General features: G+C 39.8%; 1 protein-coding gene across 1 annotated transcript in view; it reads right to left on the bottom strand.

The window, feature by feature from the left end:
- Positions 1–819: 819 nt before the first annotated feature.
- Positions 820–24,992, bottom strand: part of ephb6 (eph receptor B6) — a 148,713-nt gene continuing 124,540 nt past the window's right edge. The window contains exons 15-19 of the mRNA XM_028809958.2: positions 16,254–16,472; positions 15,642–15,791; positions 13,001–13,194; positions 2,968–3,123; positions 820–1,190 (exon numbers count right to left, since the gene is read on the bottom strand). Of these exons, the coding sequence (XP_028665791.2) occupies positions 1,085–1,190; positions 2,968–3,123; positions 13,001–13,194; positions 15,642–15,791; positions 16,254–16,472 (825 nt within the window). The 3' untranslated portion in view covers positions 820–1,084. The remainder of the gene's footprint in view (positions 1,191–2,967; positions 3,124–13,000; positions 13,195–15,641; positions 15,792–16,253; positions 16,473–24,992) is intronic.

A 24,992-nucleotide genomic window follows, 5' to 3' on the forward strand; every position in this document is an offset into this window, starting at 1 on the left:
AATTTAGCAGATTAAATGGTTTCTCAAAAGTAGATACATTATAATATGAATTTTGTGGAAATATAACCTTTATTTAACATGCTTATACAATATTTTTTTCAAATGTGTGTTGTATTTTGATTGTTTTAGAAGCAGACAAACAAGAAATTCCAGTTGGAAAAAAAGCAATGATTTTAAAATTGTAGCACGGTTTCCCCCTACAGGCATTTTGGAATGTTACACACTAATTCCATGTTAATAATTTAGGAGTTTGTACAGTTTTTTTCCATGGGGATGTGTACCTGTGATAGGTTTTGTCATGGGGACTTCCTGTCTACAGTGGTTGTATTAATGACAGCATAAATAACTGCTAGTTTTATGTAGTGGGGTCTCGTTGTGCAGTGAATCTTTTTTAACAGGGCAAATAAAGTTTATTCATGTCACAATGGCATCATTATTACTGTAATTTTAATTTGACAATATTACAGTGATGGGTGGCACACTCTAACTGCCTCAAAGCTCCATAGTTCTGGGATTGAATCCCAGTCCATACTCTAAACATATGTTTTTTTTCCCTGTTGTTTCTCTTTTTTAATTTTTTTGCTGGCAGTCTAGTTTCCTCTCATATCCTCAAAGGAATGTATTATAAGAATGGGTGACTTTAAATAGTCAAGAGCTTGTTACTTCTGTGTACCTGATGCTGCTGTGATATCAATCAGCCCAAATGACCCTACACTGGATATTGCAGACTCACAAATACAGTAAACAGTATGTATCAATGACAATGGCTGTATGGATGCTTTCTAACAAATCATAAAGAGTGACACATTTACAGGTGACTTTAGTTAAATAAAACAACTTTATTTTACAAATAAAACAATGAACAGACATCAAAAGAAATTAAAAAAGTGTATTTTTACAGTTTTGGACATATATTTTAAATATCTTTACAGTTTAGCACAAAGACATACTGTATTTTGTCATTTAGTTTTCTAGGGAGGAGTGAGAGGCCGATTACTCTCTATGCTGTCCCGTGATTTAAATGAAGTTTATGAAATCTCTTGTTTTGCAGTCTTTACTTTTAATCTGATAAAAATGATCAGTACTACACTTCAACTTGTCCCCGATTCAAGTGAACTCGTAAAAGCTGAATACTGTTAAAAAATTTTTTCTGGTGTCCAAGAAGGGTGACCCCTACTTTCTGAATGTCCCTGTGGGAGTAAGAAAATAAAAAAAAGAGAACAGTTGACTTAGAAACAAATACAAATAGGGTCATTATTATCACATGTACAGTACAAACTACAGTGACATTCTTACTGTCACGTGCTAATTAACAAGGAACATGTGAGATGAGTAGTGAGCATAACAATCTTACCTCGAAACTTCTATCTTACTTACCTGAAAAATTACAAAAAACATTTTACAACAGTTTCTCCTTTTATGCATCTGTATTTATTTTTCATCTACTCTTCTGTATATTGGAAAGATGCCTTTTAATTCTTTTTGCTTTATATGCTGGGATAAAGGTGCTATATAGCGCCCAACCCAGCACAGACTGACACAGAGGCACATGTAAAAACACACAAGAATTTTATTTTTCTTCAGCTAGAGGGCATGTCTTCCCCGTAATCCCTCCAGCCACAACATGGTCCCAAAGCACTTAAAACCAACAACACAATACAATCCAATCCATTCCTCTGGCACCACCACTCTTCCCAGGCAACCTTGTCCTCTTCCTCCCGATTCTGGGTCCTGAGTGGTGGACGCTGGCCCTTTTTATAGCCCACCCAGAAGTGCTCCAGGTGCTTGATCACCTGTTGCTAATTGCACTTCTGGGTGGGGCTGTAGAGGTGTCCAGGTTGGCTCTGGGATCCATGCAGCACCCCCTGGTGGCCGTCGCAGATTCCCACAGGGTTGTGGAGAACTCCATCTCCCATGGAACCCTGCAGGAAACTGAGACACCATCGTCAACCAGGGAGACTGCCACCAAGCGTCCTAGGGGAGGTACTGAGGAGCCCATGGCTGTTCCCCGGAACATATGCAGCAGGGGTGTCCCGGCCGGGCCCATCACAATGCATGTACCACACGTATGTCATGTCAGTCAGTGAGTCAGTCAGGCAGTCATTCTCCAACCCGCTATATCCTAACACAGGGTCACGGGAGTCTGCCGGAGCCAATCCCAGCCAGTACAGGGCGCAAGGCAGGAATAAATCCCTGGGCAGGGTGCCTGTCCACCGCAGGGCAGTATGTCATGTCATTCAACATAATTAAATGCTGGCATGCTATATTTTACAGCTAAAAGCACTTGTGTATTTAGGGAATGTAGTGTGCTGGACCTAAGATTTTTTTTTCTTTTCTTTCTAGCAATCATTTTTTATGGGGCAATCCCATAATACCATGTTAATTGTTTTGAAAACAGTTACAATTTCAATATTAAGTAGTACTGTACTTATGAATGTTATTCCTTTTTGTTTTCGGTTATCTCCCAGGGCCAAAATTGCAAATAGGCATTGTGCTTGTAAAGGTGACAGGGATAGACTTCAGCTTTTTTAAAAGAGTAGATTGATATGTTACTGCAAACCATTTTGTTCTGAGTGCTTATGATAATATAATATATAATATAGCTTCAGCACAGCGGCACAGTGGTAGCACTGCTGCCTTGTAATAAGGAGACCGAGGTTCATGCTCCAGGTCCCTCAAGCATGGAGTTTGCATGTTCTTCCCTCCAGGTGATTCGGTTTTCACCCACAGTCCAAAGACATGCAGGTTAGGTTTATTGGCAACACTAAATTGGCCCTTTGTGTTAGCATTTTCATCCTGCAATGGACTGGTGCCCTGAACAGGGATTGTTCCTGCCTTGCACCCTGTGCTTCTTGGGTTGGCTGCATCCCCCCACAACCCTGCTCAGGATTAAGCGTGTATAATATAATAAAATATGATTTAACCACGAATACATAGCCACAGATGAGGAAAGTTTGAAGCACTCACTCTAGCGTCATGCGAGACGCAATCTCCATTGATGTAATCCCTGCCTTACTGAATTCATCTTTGTAACGTCCCATCTTCAGAGCATCCAGCCACTCTGACACTGAGGTAATAGTGGAAAAGTCAGGAGAGGCATGGCTTAACAGAGGTTGGGAGGGTCTGCAAAGAGATACAAGGAATAAGACAGGATGAATACAAAAATGATAATAAAAATCAAAGATAATTACATATAGCTTTAAACATATTTACAGTAGCAACATATTATGTAGATTCAGTGTACACATTCATATATGAAAAGACCCAATAAATGTGATCTCTGCAAACAATACTATTAGACAATGAGATTTTAGCAGATTTCAAATCCACTTTAATGACTGATTTAGACAGAAAAGTAGATAAAACTTTCATTTGTTGCCAGGAGGAAATTTGGCTTTTTACAGAAGCTCTTTAAATAAATACTGTAAATGCATAAATAGGTAGAAAATAAATAAATAAATACACACAGTTTGTTCTGAGCACACACCCAAATGATTATGCAGCAAGAAAATTAAAAAGAAAGAAAAGTTCTGACTTGGCTGTCATAGTCACAGTGAGGCATTATGCAGACATGTTGCTTTTGGTATGAAGGAACCCTAGTAGCGTTTCTTCACACAATTTTACTGAATGATTTGTTGACTGAAAGTACTCAGAGTTATACTGTCACAGAGAGGATGTACAGCATTGTTCATAAAGGCACTCAGATTTGCTTTAATTGTCTTCTTCGCTCTTACCTCCAGGGGGGTCCAGCGTGTGTCCTATAACTGAACTTGCCTTGTTGATTTGGTGGGCCTCTCTTAAAGTGATGTTACAAGCCAAGCACACCACAGCACAGAAAATCATACTGGCTATCACAGAGTTATAGAAGATGTGAAGAATGTCACTTCCCACATTAAAGAAACACCGTCTCCTAAGGAAGAAGAGCCTGCTCTGCCCTTTCTTACATAGTTCCTCTGTGTTCCAAGACCAGTCCAACCTGTCATTAATATGGATTAATCACTTAATATCCAGCATGCCTTTTTGTGTATAATAACCACGCAGAGCAATCTATACACTGTAAGCACTATAGATGCCTATTGTGAAAAACGCTACATTCTTAATGAAGCAGTTAAGATTGTTAGATTCTGTAATATATCCACAAGTAGCTGGCAGAATAGAAGATACACCAAAATACAGTAGTCTTAATAGGATGTTGAATAAAAAAGAATCTTCAGAACATTTTAATGCACATTGACATTCGATCATTCACCTATAACTTTATTAGCTACACCTGTTCAACTGCTTGTTAACACAAATATCTAATCAGCCAATCACATGGCAGCACTTAATGCATTTAGGCACGTAGCATTGTCAAGACAATCTGCTGAACTTCAAACTGAGCATCAGAATGGGGAAGAAGTGTGATTTAAGTGGCTTTGAATGTAGCATAGTTGTTGGTGCCAGACGGGCTGGTCTGAGTATTTCAGAAACTGCAGATCTGCTGGGATTTTCACACACAACCATCTCTAGAGTTTGCAGTGAATGATCCAAAAAAGGGAAAATATGCAGTGAGCAGTGGTTCTCTGGGAAAAAATGCTTTGTAGATGTCAGAAGTCAGAGGAGAATGGCCAGACTTGTTCAAGCTGATAGAAAGGCAACAGTAACTCAAATAACCACTTGTTACAAATGATGTATGCAGAAGAGCATCTCTGAATATACCATATATGTCAAACCTTGAAGCAGATGGGCTACAGCAGCAAGAGACCACTCCAAGTGCCATTCCTGTCAGCTAAGAACAGACAACTGAGGCTTACCAAAATTGGACAATAGAAGACTGGAAAAACATTGCCTGGTCTGATGAGTCTCAATTTTTGCTGTAACATTCGGATGGTAGGGTCAGAATTTGGTATCAACAACATGAAAGCATGGATTCGTTCTGCCTTGTATCAACAGTTCATGCTGGTGGTGGTGGTGTAATGGTATGGGGTATATTTTCTTGGCACACTTTAGGCCTCTAAGTACCAACTGAGCATCGTTTACATGTCACAGCCTACCTGAGTACTGTTTCTGACCATGTCCATCCCATTATGACCACAGTGTACCTACTGTATCTTCTGATGGTTACTTCCAGCAGGATAACACACCATGTCACAAAGCTCAAATCATCTCAAACTGGTTTCTTGAATATGACAATGGGTTCACTGCACTCAAATGGCATCCACAGTCATTAGGGGCCTCATGTATAACGCCATGAGTAGAACTCACACTATAACATGGCGTAAGCACAAAAACGGGAATGTACGTACGCACAGAAAAATCCAGATGCAGGAATCTGTACATACACAAACTTCCACGTTCTTCCGCTTCATAAATCCCGATCAGCGTGAAAAGTAACGCACGTGCATGTGCCTTCTGTCCTACCCCAACTCCTCCCAGAATTACGCCTCTTTGAATATGCAAATCAATATAAATAGCCCTTAAGCTCAGCCTTCTGTGAAAAGACAATGGAAAAAGCACGGGGGAAAATATAAGAGTTTCAGCGAATACCAAGAGGAGGCAAGGAAAAACGTACTATTTGTTGGTTTAAACAGTGGTATAAACAAGAAAAGGAAGTTGATTGAGTGACATAGCGTGTTGGAGAAACTCAAAAGCTCAAGTTCACAAAGTCACACAGTGCCCGAAATAAAAAAGAAGTTTTCAGATATCAAAGTCGCCGTGAAAAGCCGAGTCGTAGCGCACCGTCTGAGTTTCATATGAAAGCTTATTAGGGTACAGAGAAAAAAAATAGGCACACAGTGGGGAAAAGCACGAAATGTCAACTTTAATCTCGAAATTTCCACTTTGATCACATAGTTTATTTTGTCATTAAAGTAGAACATCACAAACTTCATCTTAAAATCATTTAATTTACTAGTTTCTCAAATCCCATCGTAATTAAAGTAGCACGTTAAATGTTTTGTTTTGTATTTGATTTTCTATGTGCTTTATGTGTGTGAATCAATACGTGCTTACCGTAATATTACAGCTCTCTGAATAATTAAAATACTGTGATGTATACTTGATATCATTTTCATGATGATAGGAGTTAAAGCATGTTATTAAACATGGGAACACGGTGGCGCAGTGATTGTGCGCGACCTTCAGTTAAATAATTTATTGTAGCAGTACTGTCTCTTTCAAATGTACTAACCCCCAATTCCTGTCCTTCCTTTTCTTTCTCCAAATACCCAGTTGCCACACAATCAGCTCTGTAATAGACATTAAGCCATCTGTAAGCTTATAACGCTGATTCTTCAAAATTTTTAAGGAACATTGAAATATCTTCGTAGTACATGTTTAATTATTCTGTTCTTCACACCAGTCCCAGTGAAGCATACAGTGCAAGGCAGAAACAATCCGTGAACAGAGCGCCAGATCCTTGCTACCGTAGCGACACCGTGTCCTTTAATTATTAACAATATAGATTATTTAAATAAAGTTAAAGTTTTATCTGTATAATATAATAAACATATTTTGCTGCATTTCATCTTAAAAATGATATCGTCATCATATGTAAATACGCGCTTTATAAAGTGGTTCAGGTTGTGCAATATTATAACTGTAGTGCAAGTTTACAGTGAGGTGATTGTACTTATAAGTACAAACAGTTCTACAAGGAGCACTTGATGAACTGATTGATTGCGTTTAGAGCTCTTGGGATGATACTCTTTCTGAACTGCAAGGTCCATACAGGAAAGGTTTTGAAGCGTTTGCCGTGTGAGAAGCAGTTCAAATAGAAAGCACGGCTGAGGCAGCGTGTGCTTGATGCTGTAAACCGATAATTCTCTTTCTGATCAGCTTCTCCGAGTGGTGCAGTGAGAGTAATATGGAAAAAGATGATCCGCTATGGCAACCCCTAACGGGAGCAGCTGAAAGGAGTAAAAGAAGGTGCGGTAAGAGTAACAACGCTAAAGCAGTTATGGTATTTCGAATAATTTGACCATTCCGTGGACCATTATTTTGTTACTGGTTAATTACAGTCAGATGCATTACATTAATAAACAATATGCGGTTAATTTCAGTGTATTTATAAAGCCGCGTCAGGGATGTGGATCTGAAAAAGAAAGGGTAACCACAAAGGAACAGTAGCACTGCTTTGACGCTGGGTGCCGCCAATCTGCAAAATCGAGCGGAGAACTTGTGTACGCCAGGGTATGAGGTACCGTGGAAATGTGCGTGGCTTTACGTCAAGTTTAGGCTTTATACATCGCGATTTGAGCGTGGAAACGTTTGTACGCAACATTTCTGTGCGTACGCACCGTTTATACATGAGGCCCCAGGTCTCAATCCAATATAGCATCTTTGGGATGTGCTGAAACAGGAGATCTGCATCATGGATGTGCAGCCAACAAATCTGCAGCAATTGTGTGATGCTATCATGTCAATATGGACCAAAAGCCCTGAGGAATGTTTCCAAAATCTTGTTGAATCTATGGCATGAAGAATTATGACAGTTCTGAAGGGAAAGGGGGGTCCAACCCATTATTAGCAAGGTGTACCTAATAAAGTGGCCAGTGAATGTATATTCCGTAAGTGTCTGGAACAGTACTGAGTGGCTGCAATGCCATTCTTCCATGGGAGAACACAGTCTCAATGGTTACCCCAATATATTGTGTACAAAAAGTGTTCAGATAGATTCAGATCAAGTGACTGAGATCATGAAGGTATGGTATATGCTTTACATCATTGACTTTGTCTTCAAACTATTCTTTAAAACTATGATAAAGATATTGAAATCCCAACGCCATCATAATAGACGTCCTTCAGCATAGCATGAACATGATTATTGTGCTCTTTTTTTGTACTTATTAACGTTATACTACACCATAAAAAACTACCAAAGTGCTCCACTGTGTGAAATAATCATTTTAGTGTGCACATATTTCCTTGTTGAGTATAAGGTAAAGGATAATGCATTTGTCTGTATGAGGGTTTTTTTTTTCCACTGACAACAATTACTAAAGAGCTTTATATCGCTCTATCAGCAAAAATAATGTTTTAGGTATAATGTCTCTTTATAATGAAATTTGCATTAATCAAAAAATGCTTATCTGTTTTTCCTTTTACCTCAAATTTATGTATGTGTATCAGAATCAAGGAGTTGATGTTGATTTTCCTTTAGATTTCCATGACAATGTTACCTTAGTCACTGTTCTGCAATGAAGTTTAGTAAGCTGAGCAGTCTTGTTCACTGAATGTGACCCAACAATCAGTCCCTGTTAATGTCTTCTTTGAGCGATGATTTGATTTGTCCAGCATTTTTATATATGCCCTTAATGTGATGGAATGTTAATTGCATAATTATCTCAGTGACCATCTCTATTAAGAGAGAGTATCCTTCATATATGCAAGGTTTCCATTATTTTTATATACCAGTACATTTTGGCTCTGAAAATTAGAAATTGTCTGTCAACAAAGCATTTCTTTTATTTAATACGTTGTTCTCTGTATTCAGGGTGACAGCAAGATTGCAGGTAGGAAAGGATGGCACAGGATAGGAAAGAATGCACTAGCAGAGATGACATATAGTATGTTTACCATGCTGTATTTATAGTAGTATTCCCTTTAAGTGCTTAGTTTGCCCTAGAGGGGATAGAGCTGGGAGACAGACAGTTATATGCTGTCTGGTTACCAGTATGCAATGTGCTCCCAGGACCCTAGAGGACAGGCAGATAGTGCCATGTGTCCTGGAATGGAGAGATGTCAAGGGTGCACCAGGTAAGCATGGGGATGCCTCAAGTGTTGGTGCTGTGCCCTCTCCTCTTCTCCCATTACACCCCCTCACTGGGACCTATCATCTACTGTAGTCACAAGGTTTCTCTTATAATTGCTATGCTGCTGATAGCAGCTGTGCTTGTCATTCTCTCCAGAGGACCACCTGATATCAGCTAGAATCTCTGCATGTCTCACTAATATGGGGTAAATGAACTCCATCTTCAGCTCAGCTTGGCAAAACTGGACCTTCTTGTTATTGTAGTTCACCTGTCTGCTCAGCACCCCATCTCTGTGCAACTTGGTTCATTATCACTAACACCCAGCGAGTTGGTACGCAGTCCTGGGGTGGTGATCAATGGTCAGTTGTTCTAATGTTTGGACAACAGCAACTTGTTGCTGGTAGGAGTACTGGCATGTGTCCCCAAGCTGCTACAGATGATTAAAAATGCAGAGGCATATGTGGTGTTGAATCAGCCGAAGAAGGTATATGCAACTCCTCTCTTCAGATCACTACATTGGTCCCCTGTAGTGGCACACATTAAGTTCATATCCTTGATGATTGCTTACAGAATGGTCAACAGATCAGCACCTATATATATGGAGACAGTAGTAATGTTCTATGCTCATTCTACACCAGGTCTGCTGATGAATGGCTTCTGGCAATATCACCTATGTTTGGCATTAAATCTCAGTCCAGAATATTTTACTGTCTAGCTCCTAGCTGCTGGAAGAAGCTGCCAACAACCATTTAAAATTTTGACTCCCTCAATGTGTTTAAGAAGATTTTGCAGAATCACTTGTCTGGTGAATTTCTCCCTAATTGATATTAGCTGTAAGCTTTTGTTATCAACTAATTGTAATTTACTTGTATTTTTGTTCTGAGCTCTCCTATTATGATGATCAACTTTGTATCCTTGTCCTGTAACACTTGTTCCCAAACAGTCCCTCAGACTGATGTTACTCAAATATGTAAGTCACTGCTAAGCAAGTAAATGTAAATGTAATTTAGCGTCCTCAAAGACATCCAATGCATACCAGTTTTATAGACTACTAAACCATAAGCCCTGGAGTACCAATTATAAACTGTGGGGCTATTGCCTTCTGGAGCCATCTTTTTTAAGACAGTTTCTCGGGAATCCACCTTCCCTAGAAATAGGAGATGTACAGTACCCCCTTGTGGCAGTCAGCTATTCACTCCAGTTACCTTGTCACTTTGACCTTTACTTCTTGTCTTATTTTTTTTTCTTTTCTAACTCAAGGCCAAAAATCTACCTATTTGGTTATGCTCATACACTGGATCACTCCTCAACTTTAAGGATAGAGTGATTATTTTGTTAACCCCACATGTACAAATTGTTACTCTGTCTTCCCGAAGGAATTATAATCTAAGTAAATTATCCTGAAACCAAGATTAAGGAGAGTTTTAGGGCAGAACTTGCAACCAAATCTCAAATGGACTGTTTGGGCAAACCTTGCTAGAATCAGGGAAATAGCATCCATCCATCCATTTTCCAACCCGCTGAATCCGAACAAAGGATCACGGGGGTCTGCTGGAGCTAATCCCAGCCAACAAGGCAGGAACCAATCCTGGGCAGGGTGCCAACCCACCGCAGGACACACACAAACACACCCACACACCAAGCGCCAATTTAGAAACGCCAATCCACCTAACCTGCATGTCTTTGGACTGTGGGAGGAAACCAGAGCGCCCGGAGGAAACCCACGCAGACACGGGGAGAACATGCAAACTCCACACAGGGAGGACCCGGGAAGTGAACCCAGGTCCCCAGGTGTCCCAACTGCGAGGCAGCAGCGCTACCCACTGCGCCACCGTGCCACCCGGAAATAGCATTGATCTGTCTATATGAAAAAGAATAGGATGCCTATTTACAGGTGGAAGTCCAAGATGAAGAGATAGGAATAAAGCTCTAGACCTGACTTTTGAATTAAAATGTATCTTTCCATATACAGTATTAGATTAATCTAACAGATTCCAAATGTGACTAGATTTGGACTATGTTGGCATATTTTCTCAGTGTGAGCTCCAGTTGTGCTATGTATTTAATCCAATGCTGCCATGCCATGTTTGAGGCAAAACATTAAAACTGCCAAAGAAGTCAGTGTTTGTGGTAATATCACATACAGTAATCCCTCGCTATATCGCGCTTCGCCTTTCGCGGCTTCACTCTATCGTGGATTTTATATGTAAGCATACTTAAATATATATCACGGATTTTTTGCTGGTTCATGGATTTCTGCGGACAATGGGTCTTTTAATTTCTGGTACATGCTTCCTCAGTTGGTTTGCCCAGTTGATTTCATACAAGGAATGCTATTGGTAGATGGCTGAGAAGCTACCCAACTTACTTTTCTCTCTCTCTCTCTTGTGCTGACATTCTCTGATCCTGACGTAGTGGGATTGAGCAGGGGGGTTGTTCGCACACCTAGACGATAAGAACGCTCGTCTAAAAATGCTGAAAGATTATCTTTACGTTGCTCCCTTCTGTGCAGCTGCTTCGTGAAGCGACACGCTGCACGATGCTTCGCATACTTAAAAGCACGAAGGGCACGTATTGATTTTTGATTTTTTTTTTTTATCTGTCTCTCTCTCTCTCTTTCTCTGCTCCTGACGGAGGGGGTGTGAGTTGCCGCCTTCAACAGCTTTGTGCTGCGGTGCTTCGCATACTTAAAAGCCAAACAGCCCTATTGATTTGTTTGCTTTTCTCTCTCTCTCTGACATTATCTGCTCCTGACGCGCACTCCTTTGAAGAGGAAGATATGTTTGCATTCTTTTAATTGTGAGATGGAACTGTCATCTCTGTCTTGTCATGCAGCACAGTTTAAACTTTTGAAAAAGAGACAAATGTTTGTTTGCAGTGTTTGAATAAAGTTCCTGTCTCTCTACAACTTCCTGTGTTTCTGTGCAAATCTGTGACCCAAGCATGACAATATAAAAATAACCATATAAACATATGGTTTCTACTTCGTGGATTTTCACCTTTTGCGGGGGGTTCTGGAACGCAACCCCCGCGATGGAGGAGGGATTACTGTATTTACTTTTTGTTGTATTAACTTAAAAATCACATATCCATGCACAATAAATCTGTCCAAGGGAAGCACTCTTTATGAAAAATAAATAGAATTGAATCAATTTCCATCCATCCATCCATTTTCCAACCCGCTGAATCCGAACACAGGGTCACGGGGGTCTGCTGGAGCCAATCCCAGCCAACACAGGGCACAAGGCAGGGAACCAATCCCAGGCAGGGTGCCAACCCACCGCAGGACACACACAAACGCACCCACACACCAAGCACACACTAGGGCCAATTTAGAATCGCCAATCCACCTAACCTGCATGTCTTTGGACTGTGGGAGGAAACCGGAGCGCCCGGAGGAAACCCACGCAGACACGGGGAGAACATGCAAACTCCACGCAGAGAGGACCCGGGAAGCGAACCCAGGTCCCCAGGTCTCCCAACTGCGAGGCAGCAGCGCTACCCACTGCGCCACCGTGCTGCCCGAATCAATTTCCTGGAAGTGTATTTCCAGTATGGATTTGGAAAATTAAATTAATAAGTATGCCAGCAGTTCTCAAACTGCAAAGTAACAAAAAAGGGGGCGTGAATGTTGCCATATGTGGTGTAATTTCGCTATTCGTAGGAAAATTTTAAACTTGTAGCGGTGTATTGGCAGCAAAAAATATAGGAATAAGTTTTATTAGGGTTTCAAAAAAACGTTAGGGGGGGCACGATTAAAACTCGGGTCGCAAATACTTAAAGGTTGAGAAATGCTGATGTATGCATTGCCACAATATTGGATATGTTGCAAACCTTTTAGGGATCAACTTCAAGGGGACACTGGGGGAAGATTGTGAGGATACACCATGGAATAGTTATTTGTCCTTTTTTGCTATGAGTTTAAGGAGTTCAACCTCCAACCTGGTTGAATCTTGATGCCTTCCATGATCCAGGGATGATAGTATTGAAGAAACAACAACATGGCATCATGTAGGTCCAGTATCTGACCGAGGCAAAATGGTATAGCCGAAGTATGATTTTACTTCCTTTAGCAACTATTTTCTTTCCATTCCTATTGTCATTCTGGGAAAAAGCGGATAATTCTGTTTTGGATCCTCCCCAGAACAAATCCCCACCATCCTCAAAATCTTCTTCATATCTGTTTGGTTTTTTTTTTATCTTGTTTTGCAGAATTGAAAGATTTTGAAGGACACATAAAAGAAAAGAGTTATTATTTTTTACCCTACCTGCTTACGTGAGTGGCAACTGTCTTGAGACCAGCTGGGTGGCGGATCAGCTTATCTAGTGTTGAGACTATCTGTTCAAATCCTGGTCTTTCTGACCGTTCCTTTAGCCAAGTATCCAACATAAGAGCATGAAGTGCACCAGGGCAGCCTGGTGGAGCAGGTAGCCGATAGTCATCCTCAAGAGCAGATATAACCTAAAATAGTCAAAGTTTACAAAGAACTCAGTTAAACCAAGAGAACAAAATCAGGATCAAAATCTGCTCATAGCAATCTGAAGTAGAATTTATATTTAATTATACATGAAAAAGGCACAGAACCAATACATTCATCCATTCACTTTCAGAACCTTCTTTTTTCAGTAGAGACTAAAGTGATGTAAGCTCCTTACAAGCATACACATACTGTATGTACAGATAAATATACAGGCCACAACTTGAATTCAGTGGTCTGATACAGAAAGAGAGATTAGAAAATTTTACATCACAGAAGAAATTCTGGCTTGCTATAGCATGATTAGGCACCAGAGGATTAGCCAGTTCGTGGATTTCAATCATCTCATGCATTCCGAGATAGGTTGATCCAGATTAATGAACATTCATGGCAAAATTTGGAAGCCCTTCTGAGTCGAGCATTTAACAGCTGATCAATCATGGACTACAAGTCTGTGGTGAAACAACCTTCACGCCAGCAGAGCAAGAGCGTCAAGATTAATGACATATCCTCCAAAACAGGAGCAATACAGCAACAGTAGCCAATGAAAAGGAGATGACGTGGAGGAATATAACTGTTAGAGTGAATGCAGAACACAGTTAATCAGTCAAACTGTGTAAACTTTGTGTGCTAAATTGTTGCACTGTGAAAAATGTATCACTGAAAATATTACTCAAAACATTTTATGCCCTCAAGTAAGCATTGTATTCTGCTCTTGCAATTTTTGAATGTCATTAAAAAAGTGTAAGACCCACGACATTAAGTGTTCAGTAAACTTAAGAGTTGTCGTAGTTGTTACTGTGAGAGATGTCGAACACTATCCTACCTGCAATTAATTCTGTATTGTATAGTAATTACATGAAAAAAGAAAGCAAAAGTTAAATGCAACATGGTAAATCTGCAACAGTAGACTCATGCTAATCAGTGTCTTAATATTTACCCTATTCAAACCTGAGTCTTTAGACATTTGGACAGTAAAAATGTGTGTGGCACCTAATATTATTTTAAGAATGGATAAGAGGACAAATTGATATTTGTAATGAATATTTGATATATGTATTTGTGTTCCATTCATAAAAGAAGAAGTAATATTGTTGCCTCATTCCATTAGAGAACCAAAAACTGAAACTGCATTACTAAACATAGTGGGTATTGGTATCTGCTGAAAAGGAGAGTCTTCAGAGGCATTTCTTTAAAAGTGAGTGACGCCACAGAAGGGCTGAAATTGGGCAACTTGTTCCACAAGTGAGTCTATCATCAGCTATCACTGTTCAACAATGTCACAGTTGTTTAAATTTAATTGCCTTACCTGCAACTCTGAGATTCCTTTTTAATTACAAGTTGCCTGAAGAAAGGGCCTGAGCTGATCTGAAAACTTGCATATTGTAATCTGTTCAGTTAGCCAATAAAAGGTGTCATGGTGCCTGACTTCTCTTTAATAGTAGTTATTTATTTCTGTCAGGTTTACATGTGAATGAATGTGTGTTAGCAGACACAGCTTCAAAGTTAGGCACACTTTTGTGATCGCTTTGTCAATATGTGTGGCAACTCTAATGTTGAGACGAAAACTGTCTTTTATTTAAAAAAAAACAGGAAATGTCCATGATTAAAACCACAATGTGTGACCCTGAACATGGCATGTTTAAGAAGGGGGTTTAAATCTTTTTAAAGCCTTGGATGTAAAATGGTAATGTTCATGGGAATTCTAGAATGTCCGATAGGGGTCTTTTTACCGGTATATTTTTCTGGGAAGAATTTAGTGAAAGAATTGAGTTTCTGTGTTGATTTTTCGTTCAGGAAAGGGCACATTTTTAGCATTTCATAAACCTTTTCTAGTTCTTAAATAGTGTAGCTGGGATCAGCATTTTTGACAGGACATGTACAGCCTTTGATCTTATGACTGGATGATCTGCTCCTCAATTATTGCAACCTCAAAGCAATAATCCTTCACACTAAACATGCAATTTGCAGGTTAGTTTCACAGCATTGGTTGTTCCATTAACTAAGTTGGATTTCATTATATCTATCTTTCTGGAAAAGGCAAATCTTGAGTCTGTTCCAAAAATATGGATTAGAGAGTTATCTGTATCTTTGACCTCACAGATCATGTAAATCTGGCTTAATATTTTCCAGAAATACAGGTTTGTCTAAATCCAATTTTTTTAGAACAAATATACTGACCCACTTTAGCCAAATTTCTCACTAATCCTGCTTTCTGGAACAGGCGAAACCAAAATCTCCACAAAAATACACGAGCACATAAACAGAAATTGCATACTATTAACTGTGTTGTTGTAACACTATTAACTGTAGCACATTGCAGGAAATTACAATCAAATACAGTTCTATAACTTACATTGTTCTACCACCAACACATCTCAATGAAGGATGAAACACTTGTCTGTCTACTCAATCATAAGCTATACAATACCTCTTGATTTGACATATCCCAGTAGGGTCGCTCCCCATATGACATCACTTCCCACATGACAATACCAAAGCTCCAGACATCGCTTGCTGTGGTGAATTTCCTGTACTGGATCGCTTCCAATGATGTCCAACGTACTGGGATTTTACTGCCCTGATCAGAAATCATAATAAAAATGGGTATAGTTCATGACCAATAGCTCATTAGCTTGCCAATATGACAAAGAACACGTGCTTAAACTTTAGGATAAGCCTTTTCTTCTTGGACAGAAATAATATAGGGAGAGTGATTAGTTCAGTAAAGACTGAGGTAAATGTAACCCCAACTCTCATATACTTTATACTTACACATTGATAAAAAAAGTGGGAACACGAAACCGACATGATGAGCTATGACCATTGAGTTATGATCTCAGCTCTCCATCAAGGCATGATATACAGTATCCTTTAAAGTGAATTAATGATAAGTGCCATAATGTATGCAAAACTGAAAATACAGTGCACTTTAAAAAACAGCAAAGCCATAACAAAAGCACACAAGTAAAGCTGAACATGTACTTTGTCTCATTCTCGCTTAAATTACAACAGGTGTAGAAATTAAAGCCATCACACTCACCAGTGCTGCAGTGTAGGAAGGCAAAGATTCATCATCACCACGGAGAAATCGTGATAAACCAAAATCTGCCACCTTGCACACCAGGTTGGAATTAATCAGCACATTTCTTGCTGCCAGGTCTCTGTGAACGTAATTCATCTCAGACAAATATTTCATTCCAGCAGCAATGCCACGCAGCATTCCCACCAACTGCAACACACTGAACTGAGATTCATTTTCCTAAAGAAAGAGAGAAAAGCATGTTTTCATTTTCATTTTCTTGAAGGAGCAGTTTAAATAACCTGGGATTTCAAAAGAAATAAGGACACAAAATAAAAGCGTTTACAAATTAAAGTAAAAACAGATGGATTATATAGCAGGATAAAAGTTGACTTTGTGTCTAAGCAGCGATTACTGATTAGTGTTGATTGGTGAAATTCACCAGTTTTCATAGCAAATATGCTGTGTTCACCAGTGACATTATTTGCTGAATACTTTCTTGAAAATTCACAATACAACCAGCTTAGGTGAATATTCTTTACCAAGTGCCCCTTAATGTTTTGCGAGGCCAATGTGACATCACAGAGCTGTCGTATCCAAGTGTAGAACTTTCTTTCATGCCTACTGTAAAATCATCGCTGAATTGACCATCGCTGTGTTGCAGGGACAGGCAAAAATAAAAAGCTGTTTCAGCTACTGAGATGCACTGAAACCACCCCATCCTACCTTGTCCACTGAATGTGCTATGTAGTATTTTTCCCATCGTTAACAACACTCATTTCTTCCACTCAATTGGCATATGTGGCTTTTCATTGAATTTAAAACCACCCAGGGCGTGAACGTGGAAGTGGTGCATAGCTGCAAGTACCTAGGGGTCCATACAAACAACAAACTTGACTAGTTTTAACAACATAGTGGTACTGTATAAGAAGGGCCAGAGCAGACTACATTTGCTAAGGAAACTCAGGTCTTATGATGTATGCAGCAAGCTACTGGAAATGTTCTATCAGTACATAGTAGCCAGTGTGGTGTTCTATGCTGATGTCTACTGGGGAAAGCAACTTGAGCTCAAAAGAAACACAGTGCCTGAATAAACTGATCAGGAAAGCTTCCTCCATCACAGGACAAACCCTGGACACAGTGGAATCTGTTATAGAAAAGAAGATGGTGACAAAATTGGAGGCCATCATGAAAAATCCCCTCCATGCCTTCCAGGAGGCACTCTTTTGGAGCACTTTCAGCCAAAGGCTCATTACACTGCAGTGTGCTAAAAAGCACATTTGTGGGGTCATTTCAATGCTTCCTACTGCAGCACTTGTTAAATTTGTTTTGAAATACCATTTTGAAAATTCTGAACAATATACATTTATTTATTTATTTATTTACATATCAATTGATTGACTGTATTATTTGTCCTGTGTGTCTGTATCCTTGTTTTTATGTTTTGACTGTTGTATGCATGTGAATGTCCCATTGGGATCAATAAAGTTTATCTAATCAAATCTAATCTAAAAAGGCAAACATATGTCCCATAGGCCACAAAGGTTGAGTAGCACTGCCAAATTTTAATTCTGCACGTGTTTAAAAAAAAGCATTGCTAGTACTGCCGAGGATATATAACACTGATCAGTGTGGATGGCAACACAGCACCACATGGCTAATTATGCATACAAATTAGCCATGTGCTCAGCAAGGAACTCAAAACAAGCCTTAAGGAACCCCCCCCAATCAGTGCCCCCCCTCCCCCAGGCCATCAGAAAACACTGGACATGCTGTGACATATTAAAAACAATTTATGTACATATATTTAGGAATCAAACAAGACATTCAGGCTTTGCCAGAACTTGAAATATCATAATGAACCAATCCCACATCACTTTGGGGTAGGGTATGAAGAGTACGGTTGGTACCATCTCAGAGCAATGATCTGTATTTAATTTACTTATTGCTAGTTTGTGACCATTTCTTGTGTTTTATTTGTGATATTCAATCCATCTGAGTCTTTTGTGGTTTTAATCATGTGGGGGTGACTACTCAGATGACATATTTGGCGACAATAATCGTTCCAGAATTGTTGGCAGACTTGTTCATAGCCCTCAGAGACACTTAAGACCATTGCTCCATTTAATCCACTAAAAACTATTCAGTTCTTTCTTCTCTATTGACTTTTGGTGATTTCACCAAACTCAAGGTGAAGCAAATTCAACAGAGTTTGCTCAACACTTTTACTGATCAACATAACATAATTTCCTCAAATATCATTATACTAGGACAAGTTATCTCAACAACATCCTTTGCAGTATCCACTCACAAACCTACAGTATATATATTTGGGGATGTTTGATACGGAAAGGAAAACACATGCATACACAGAGAGAGATTGAGCAAATTTCACATAAACAACAACCAGGGAGGTGATTGAAGTCAAGAACACTGGATCCAGGAGGCAACAGTGAAACCACAGGGCTACTATGTCAATCATGTCACTGATAATAATGTAAGTAAATGATCACATGATATTTTCAGCGTGTAATGGGTTGCCTGGTGGGCAAGAAGTTGAAAACTAGAAAGGGTAGCACAGAAAAGGGACAGGACCCACCAAGGCCCTAGATGACGAGAAAGAGCATGCAATAGCTGTTTCAATGTATTTTACAAGGAACAACTTGTAAGTGAGTGAGCAGGGAGCAGGGGCACCAGGCAGACTAACTACAGAGAGGGCTACAAGTAGGTAGAAAGTACACAGTTTAATGAGAGGACAGTTGTTTACCTTTAACCCAACACATGGTCCCAGAGCATGAAGAGCGCAATTGTGTAGTCCTTTCAATAAAGGACTACACAATGCCAATTGGTGCATTGGTCACCAGCACAGCCAGATATAGCTTTTTTACTAGAAAATGTCACCCCTCAAACCACTGAAATTTGAAGGCAATTGTTACATATTACTGTAGATCATAGAGTGTTTTCCCTTTTGGTGTTTTGTGATAGTCACTCACATATGTTTAATTGAAGAGAGGGATGGGGGGTACCCCTTGAAGATTCAAGTGATCCACTAAGTATAGTTTCAGGTGTTTATGGTGAACATTTAATGTGAGGAGAAAGAGAGGTAAGGGTCAAGAAAGTGGAGGAGGAGAAAAATGGAATGCTTATGTGCAGTACTGTTTTGGGCAAGTAAGCAAGCGTCCCCAATTGATAGACAGCAGGCCAATAAGAAGCAAGGACCACTCTTTCAGTACCAACTAGACTTCTTCTAAGCTGGAAGAAGCTCCCTGCACAATACAAAGAGTAAGCAAGAACTGGTACAGCCCACTCTTTCTACTTTAAGTTCATTGGCTGCCTTACTTAACTGATGCTTTCATCAAAGGTGACTTACAACATTTGAGATACAATTGGTTGCATTTCTTTTGCTTTTTCCAATTGGAGCACAGGCAGATGAAGAGACTTGCTCATAGTACACAATGTCAGTAGCAGGACTTGAATCCACATTATCAGGGTTTGAAGTCTGAAGCTTTAACCACTACGCTACATTGTCTGAGTTAAATTGGTATATGAACGGAAATCAGCCATAGAGAATAAGAGAGACAAACATAGAAAAGGTCTCCTGTTTGTGTCTCCCAAAACATTAAAATTTAGTTTACCAAAACACTCAAGCAATTTATAATTCAGTGTTATTAAATAGCTCCTGTAGCTGGCCAACTATTAACATTTAATTTAGGTAAGCAACCTAACACTTTGCCAAGCTACTTTAGTTTAAAGCCTATAACTTATTACATTTGATGTTTTTAAAATTAAGTGGGTCCATCAAAGCTTCAAATACAGCTTTATTATTGAGAAACTTCCTGATTTCTCTGATGCTTCTCAGCAGGGTAAAAATTATTTCAAAGGGTAAAACATTAAAAAGCTTACAAAAACAGGATAAATGTCCTTTTTCTACTTTAATTCAGTTTATTTGACATTGTACTGAAAATTCATTTCTTCAAAATGTGCAAATTGTGCTCTTTGTAAATGTGTATTCTCAGTTAATCACCGCCATTAACAATGTGCATCAATCCACCAGAACGATTAGATGCTTTTCCAAAAACACAAATCTAGTGCAGAGGTTTACAGGTTTGACGTATTGCCCCAATTTACAAATCTATTACTATTCTGAATATGCATGAAACTCACAAAAGTTTACTTTTTATAAAAGACATGCATCAAGACAAAATTGTTGTCCATCATGTACTGTATATAAAATTAGTGTACATTCTGAACATTACAGCTTTTCTGTGAAAATCCTTTTCTGATTACTTTAAATAAATGTCATTTATTGAATGAAAATATGTAACTGTCCAACTCCAGTTCATCTATTAGTTTTATTTTTTTATTGATCAAGCAGTCCAGTCTAATCTTTATTATTAATGTATATTTGAAAAAAATCAATGAAAAGCAGCCAAGAAGGATAGAGCTCATCAGCCTTCTCAATTAATAAAAGTACTGTTAATTTTATAAGAAAAAATAGAGTGCATATAGCTTTAATGGGATTTCATTATTGTCAAATAAATAAAACTCGATATCTTTTATGGGTGTGCTTACTGTATTGTAAATATCTCAAATAATCTCAAACTGTGGTCCACGGATCGTCAGTGGTATCCAGTGTGAGTCAAGTGGTCCACAAGCTAATAACCTTCAGGGCAAAATGACTTTAAATCATTCAGATATGTTAGTCTGTTATGTACTTACTTGAATATTTATTTGTAAAAATCAAGGATGCTAACTGCAATGGGTACCACTAAATCAGTTATATTCAGATACATGAGAAATGGGTCTAAAACTACAACTATGCAGTACACTGCCGAACTTTTTGCAGATTTTAACAACTTTTCCTTTAATTCTACACCTTCCTGCTCTGTTCCCATTTGAATTTCATGGTTGCCCCTCTCACATTCCACACATTTTCCATCTCAGTCTCTCTCCAGTCTAAACAGTCCAGTCTAAACTCACTTAAATGTCTGCCTGTAATGTACTCTTTCAACTCCATGCCACTGATGATGCATGTATCACTGCTGCTAATACCTGCTGTTAATTGGACTTCATGGCTAAAATGTTATGATGTATCACTGTCTGCTATTTAGGACTTTGGAGCACAAATTCAGCAACGGCAAATCTGAATCTTGGTACTGTATTTGTCACATAAATCCCTATCATAAAATAAAACAGAGATATACAGTGGAACCTCGGTTCACGACCATAATTCGTTCCAAAACTCTGGTCGTAAACCGAGTTGGTCGTGAACCGAAGCAATTTCTCCCATAGGATTGTATGTAAATACAATTAATCCGTTCCAGACCGTAGAAACTGTATGTAAATATATACATTTTTTTAGTTTTTAAGCACAAATATAGTTAATTATACCATAGAATGCACAGCGTAATGGTAAACTAAATGTAAAAATATTGAATAACACTGAGAAAACCTTTAACAACAGAGAAAACTAACACTGCAATAGTTCACGCTATAGTGCTAGGAACCGCTCTCGCTAAAAACACTTTTTTTAATGAGTTTTAAGCACAGGGGAAAAAAAGGAACATTTGAAAAATCCGTAATTTAATAAACCACCAAGAAAAGTAACATTGCAACAATGCAGGCTACGAACCGATCACTGGAAACAGAACTGAAAACAAAAACAAGCCTTCTCTAACTTATGCGTCCCTCAATCGCTCTGTGTGTGTGTGCGTGCGTCTCTCTTTTGCGAGCCTGGAGCGCCTGTGTGTATCTCTCTAGCGCGTGCCTGTGTGTGTGCGCGCGCCTCTCTCTCCCCCCCCCGTGTGTGTGTGCGTGCGCGTGCGTCTCTCTTTTGCGAGCCTGGAGCACCTGTGTGTGTCTCTCTAGCGCGCGCCTCTCTCTCCCCCGCCTGTGTGTGCGTGCGTGTCTCTCTAGCGCGCGCCTCTCTCTCCCCCGCCTGTGTGTGCGTGCGTGTCTCTTTTGCGAGCCTGGAGCGCCTGTGTGTGTTGTCACGCTTGGGTCACAGATTTGCACAGAGACACAGGAGGTTGTAGAAAAAAAGGAACTTTATTCAAAGCACTGCAAACAAACATTTGTCTCTTTTCAACAGTTTAAACGTGCTCCATGACAAGTCAGAGATGACAGCTCCGCCAGGAGCACAGATTGTCTGAGAGAGAAAGAAGGAGAAGCAAGCAACCAATTTAACAAACTGAAAGAAGCCCGTGCAGGCTTTTTAAGAAGGCGGAGCACCGCACGAGAGGCATATTACGCGACAGAGCCGGCAAGAAGGGAAAGGAGGAATGTGAAGGTAGTCTGTCTATGTTTCTTAGGGGTTTTCCCAGGGGCGTCTGTATTCTCTGGGGGTGCGATCAGCTTTGCAGCTCACAGTGTGTCTGTCTAGAGCGCTCCTGTGTGTGTGTGCACACGCCTCTCTCGCGCGTGTTCCTGTGTGTGTGTGTGTACAGCCCTCTGTCTATTGCGCTGCCTGTGTGTGTGTGTGTGTGTGTGTGTGCGTGCGTGCGTGCGTGCGTGCGTGCGTGCGTGCGCGCGCGCGCGCTCTCTCTCTCGCTCGCTGCACAGGAAATGCACAGGGAGAGAATGAAAATCAACAAACCGAAAGGGAACCTGGCTTGTTCGTATACCGAGTGTTTGGTCGTGAACCGAGGCAAAAGTTTGGCGAACTTTTTGGTCGTAAACCGAGTTGTACGTGTGCCGAGACGTTCGTGAACCGTAATGCAAAATTACACTACAGGTGACTATCCAACTTAAATAGTCCGTTGTTAGATTTGACTTTTGCAAAGTGGTTCTCGTTCTAAAACACTGAGTACCACTGCTCTAGCTGTCTAATTGTTTATGTCTGTTGGTTTGAAAGCTCTCAAACCAGCTTCATACATTCATACAACATGCTCTTCAAAAATAAGTCTACATGTACATTCTGTTTATCTATTTATATTTATATATATATTTATCTTAGGTATGACACTTTTGTACACACAGACAAGGTTCTTTACAATAGACAGCAGCACATTTTGGTAACACAGAGCTCCACATTCAGGGAAAATATAAGCTGTAGTTTTGCCTGCTCAGTTCTGGGTCAGAAGGGCTGTAAGAAGACTACAGTGAATAACCTTGTCCAGAATTCAAAGACAGTGTGTAAGTAGATTAAAAGCCTGGGAAGACTGTATTTGGAGGGCTTTATGACAGGGAAGTGGACAATCCACTGCACCCTTCTGAGATAGCTAGAACCAATTGTGTAGTGGACATTTTTGGGTCTTTGGCATATTGGTGCTTAGTTTAACAACATTCTTTTCGAACAAATATGCAGTAATATATTCACTCATAAAATGTCTTATCTCTTTTAGTACAATATAGGACTGCAGGGAAGCAAAGTCTCTTTTGACAGGATCAATCAGAAAATAGGAATCAATCCCTCATAATACAGCAGCCCATTGAAGGATATAATTACTTATTCAACTTTCACTCTGTTGAACAAGGCCTAATGAGAATACCCTTTAATCTAAGCCACAAGTATTTGGAATACTGGAGGAAATGGTACCTAAAAACTAGGGATGGGTATGCAAGATTGGTAATACTTAGTTTTAATTTTAAAAATTAATATAACATAACATTTTCAAACCAATTCAGTGTCACAATGTTCAGCTTGCAATGCAGCAATCAACCCAAGACAGTGTGCCAATCCATCAAAAAACATTTTAAAATAATAGGACAACTAACTCAGTTGAATAACTAAAATAATAATAATAAAAATAATAATAATAAATTTTATTCAAAGGCACCTTTCTAAATACCCAAGGACACTGTCTTCTTCTTCTTCTTTCGACTGCTCCCATTAGGGGTCGCCACAGTGGATCATCGTCTTCCATATCATTCTGTCCTCTGCATCTTGTTCTGTTACACCATCACCTGCATGTCCTCTCTCACCACATCCATAAACCTTCTCTTGGGCCTTCCTCTTTTTCTCTTGCCTGGCAGCTTTATCCCTTAGCATCCTTCTCCCAAAATACTCAGCATCTCTCCTCTGCACATGTCCAAACCAACGCAACTTCACCTCTCTGACTTTGTCTCCTAACCGTCCAACTTGAGCTAACCCTCTAATGTACTCATTTCTAGTCCTGTCCATCCTCGTCACACCCAATGCAAATCTTAGCATCTTTAACTCTGCCACCTCCAGCTCTGTCTCCTGCTTTCTGGTCAGTGCCACCGTCTCCAACCCATATAAGATAGCCAGACTCACTACCATCCTGTAGATCTTCCCTTTCACTCGTGCTGATATCCGTCTGTCACAAATCACTCCTGACACTCTTCTCTACCCATTCCACCCTGCCTGAACTCTCTTTTTCACCTCTCTTCCACAATCCCCATTACTCTGTACTGTTGATCCCAAGTATTTAAACTCATCCACTTTCGCCAACTCTACTCCTTGCATCCTCACCATCCCACTGACCTCTCTCTCATTTACACACATGTATTCTGTCTTGTTCCTACTGACTTTCATTCATCTCCTCTCTAGAGCATATCTCCACCTCTCCAGGGTCTCCTCAACCTGCTCATTACTATCGCTACAGATCACAATGTTATCAGCAAACATCATAGTCCACAGGGACTCCTGTCTAATCTCATCTGTCAACCTGTCCATCACCATTGCAAATAAGAAAGGTCTCAGAGCCGATACCTGATGTAATCCCACCTCCTCCTTGAATGCATCCGTCGCAGTCACACTTCCCTCGTACATATCCTGTACAACTCTTAAATATTTCT

Source organism: Erpetoichthys calabaricus, chromosome 9 (genome assembly GCF_900747795.2).
Source record: "Erpetoichthys calabaricus chromosome 9, fErpCal1.3, whole genome shotgun sequence".
NCBI classification, from domain to species: domain Eukaryota; kingdom Metazoa; phylum Chordata; class Cladistia; order Polypteriformes; family Polypteridae; genus Erpetoichthys; species Erpetoichthys calabaricus.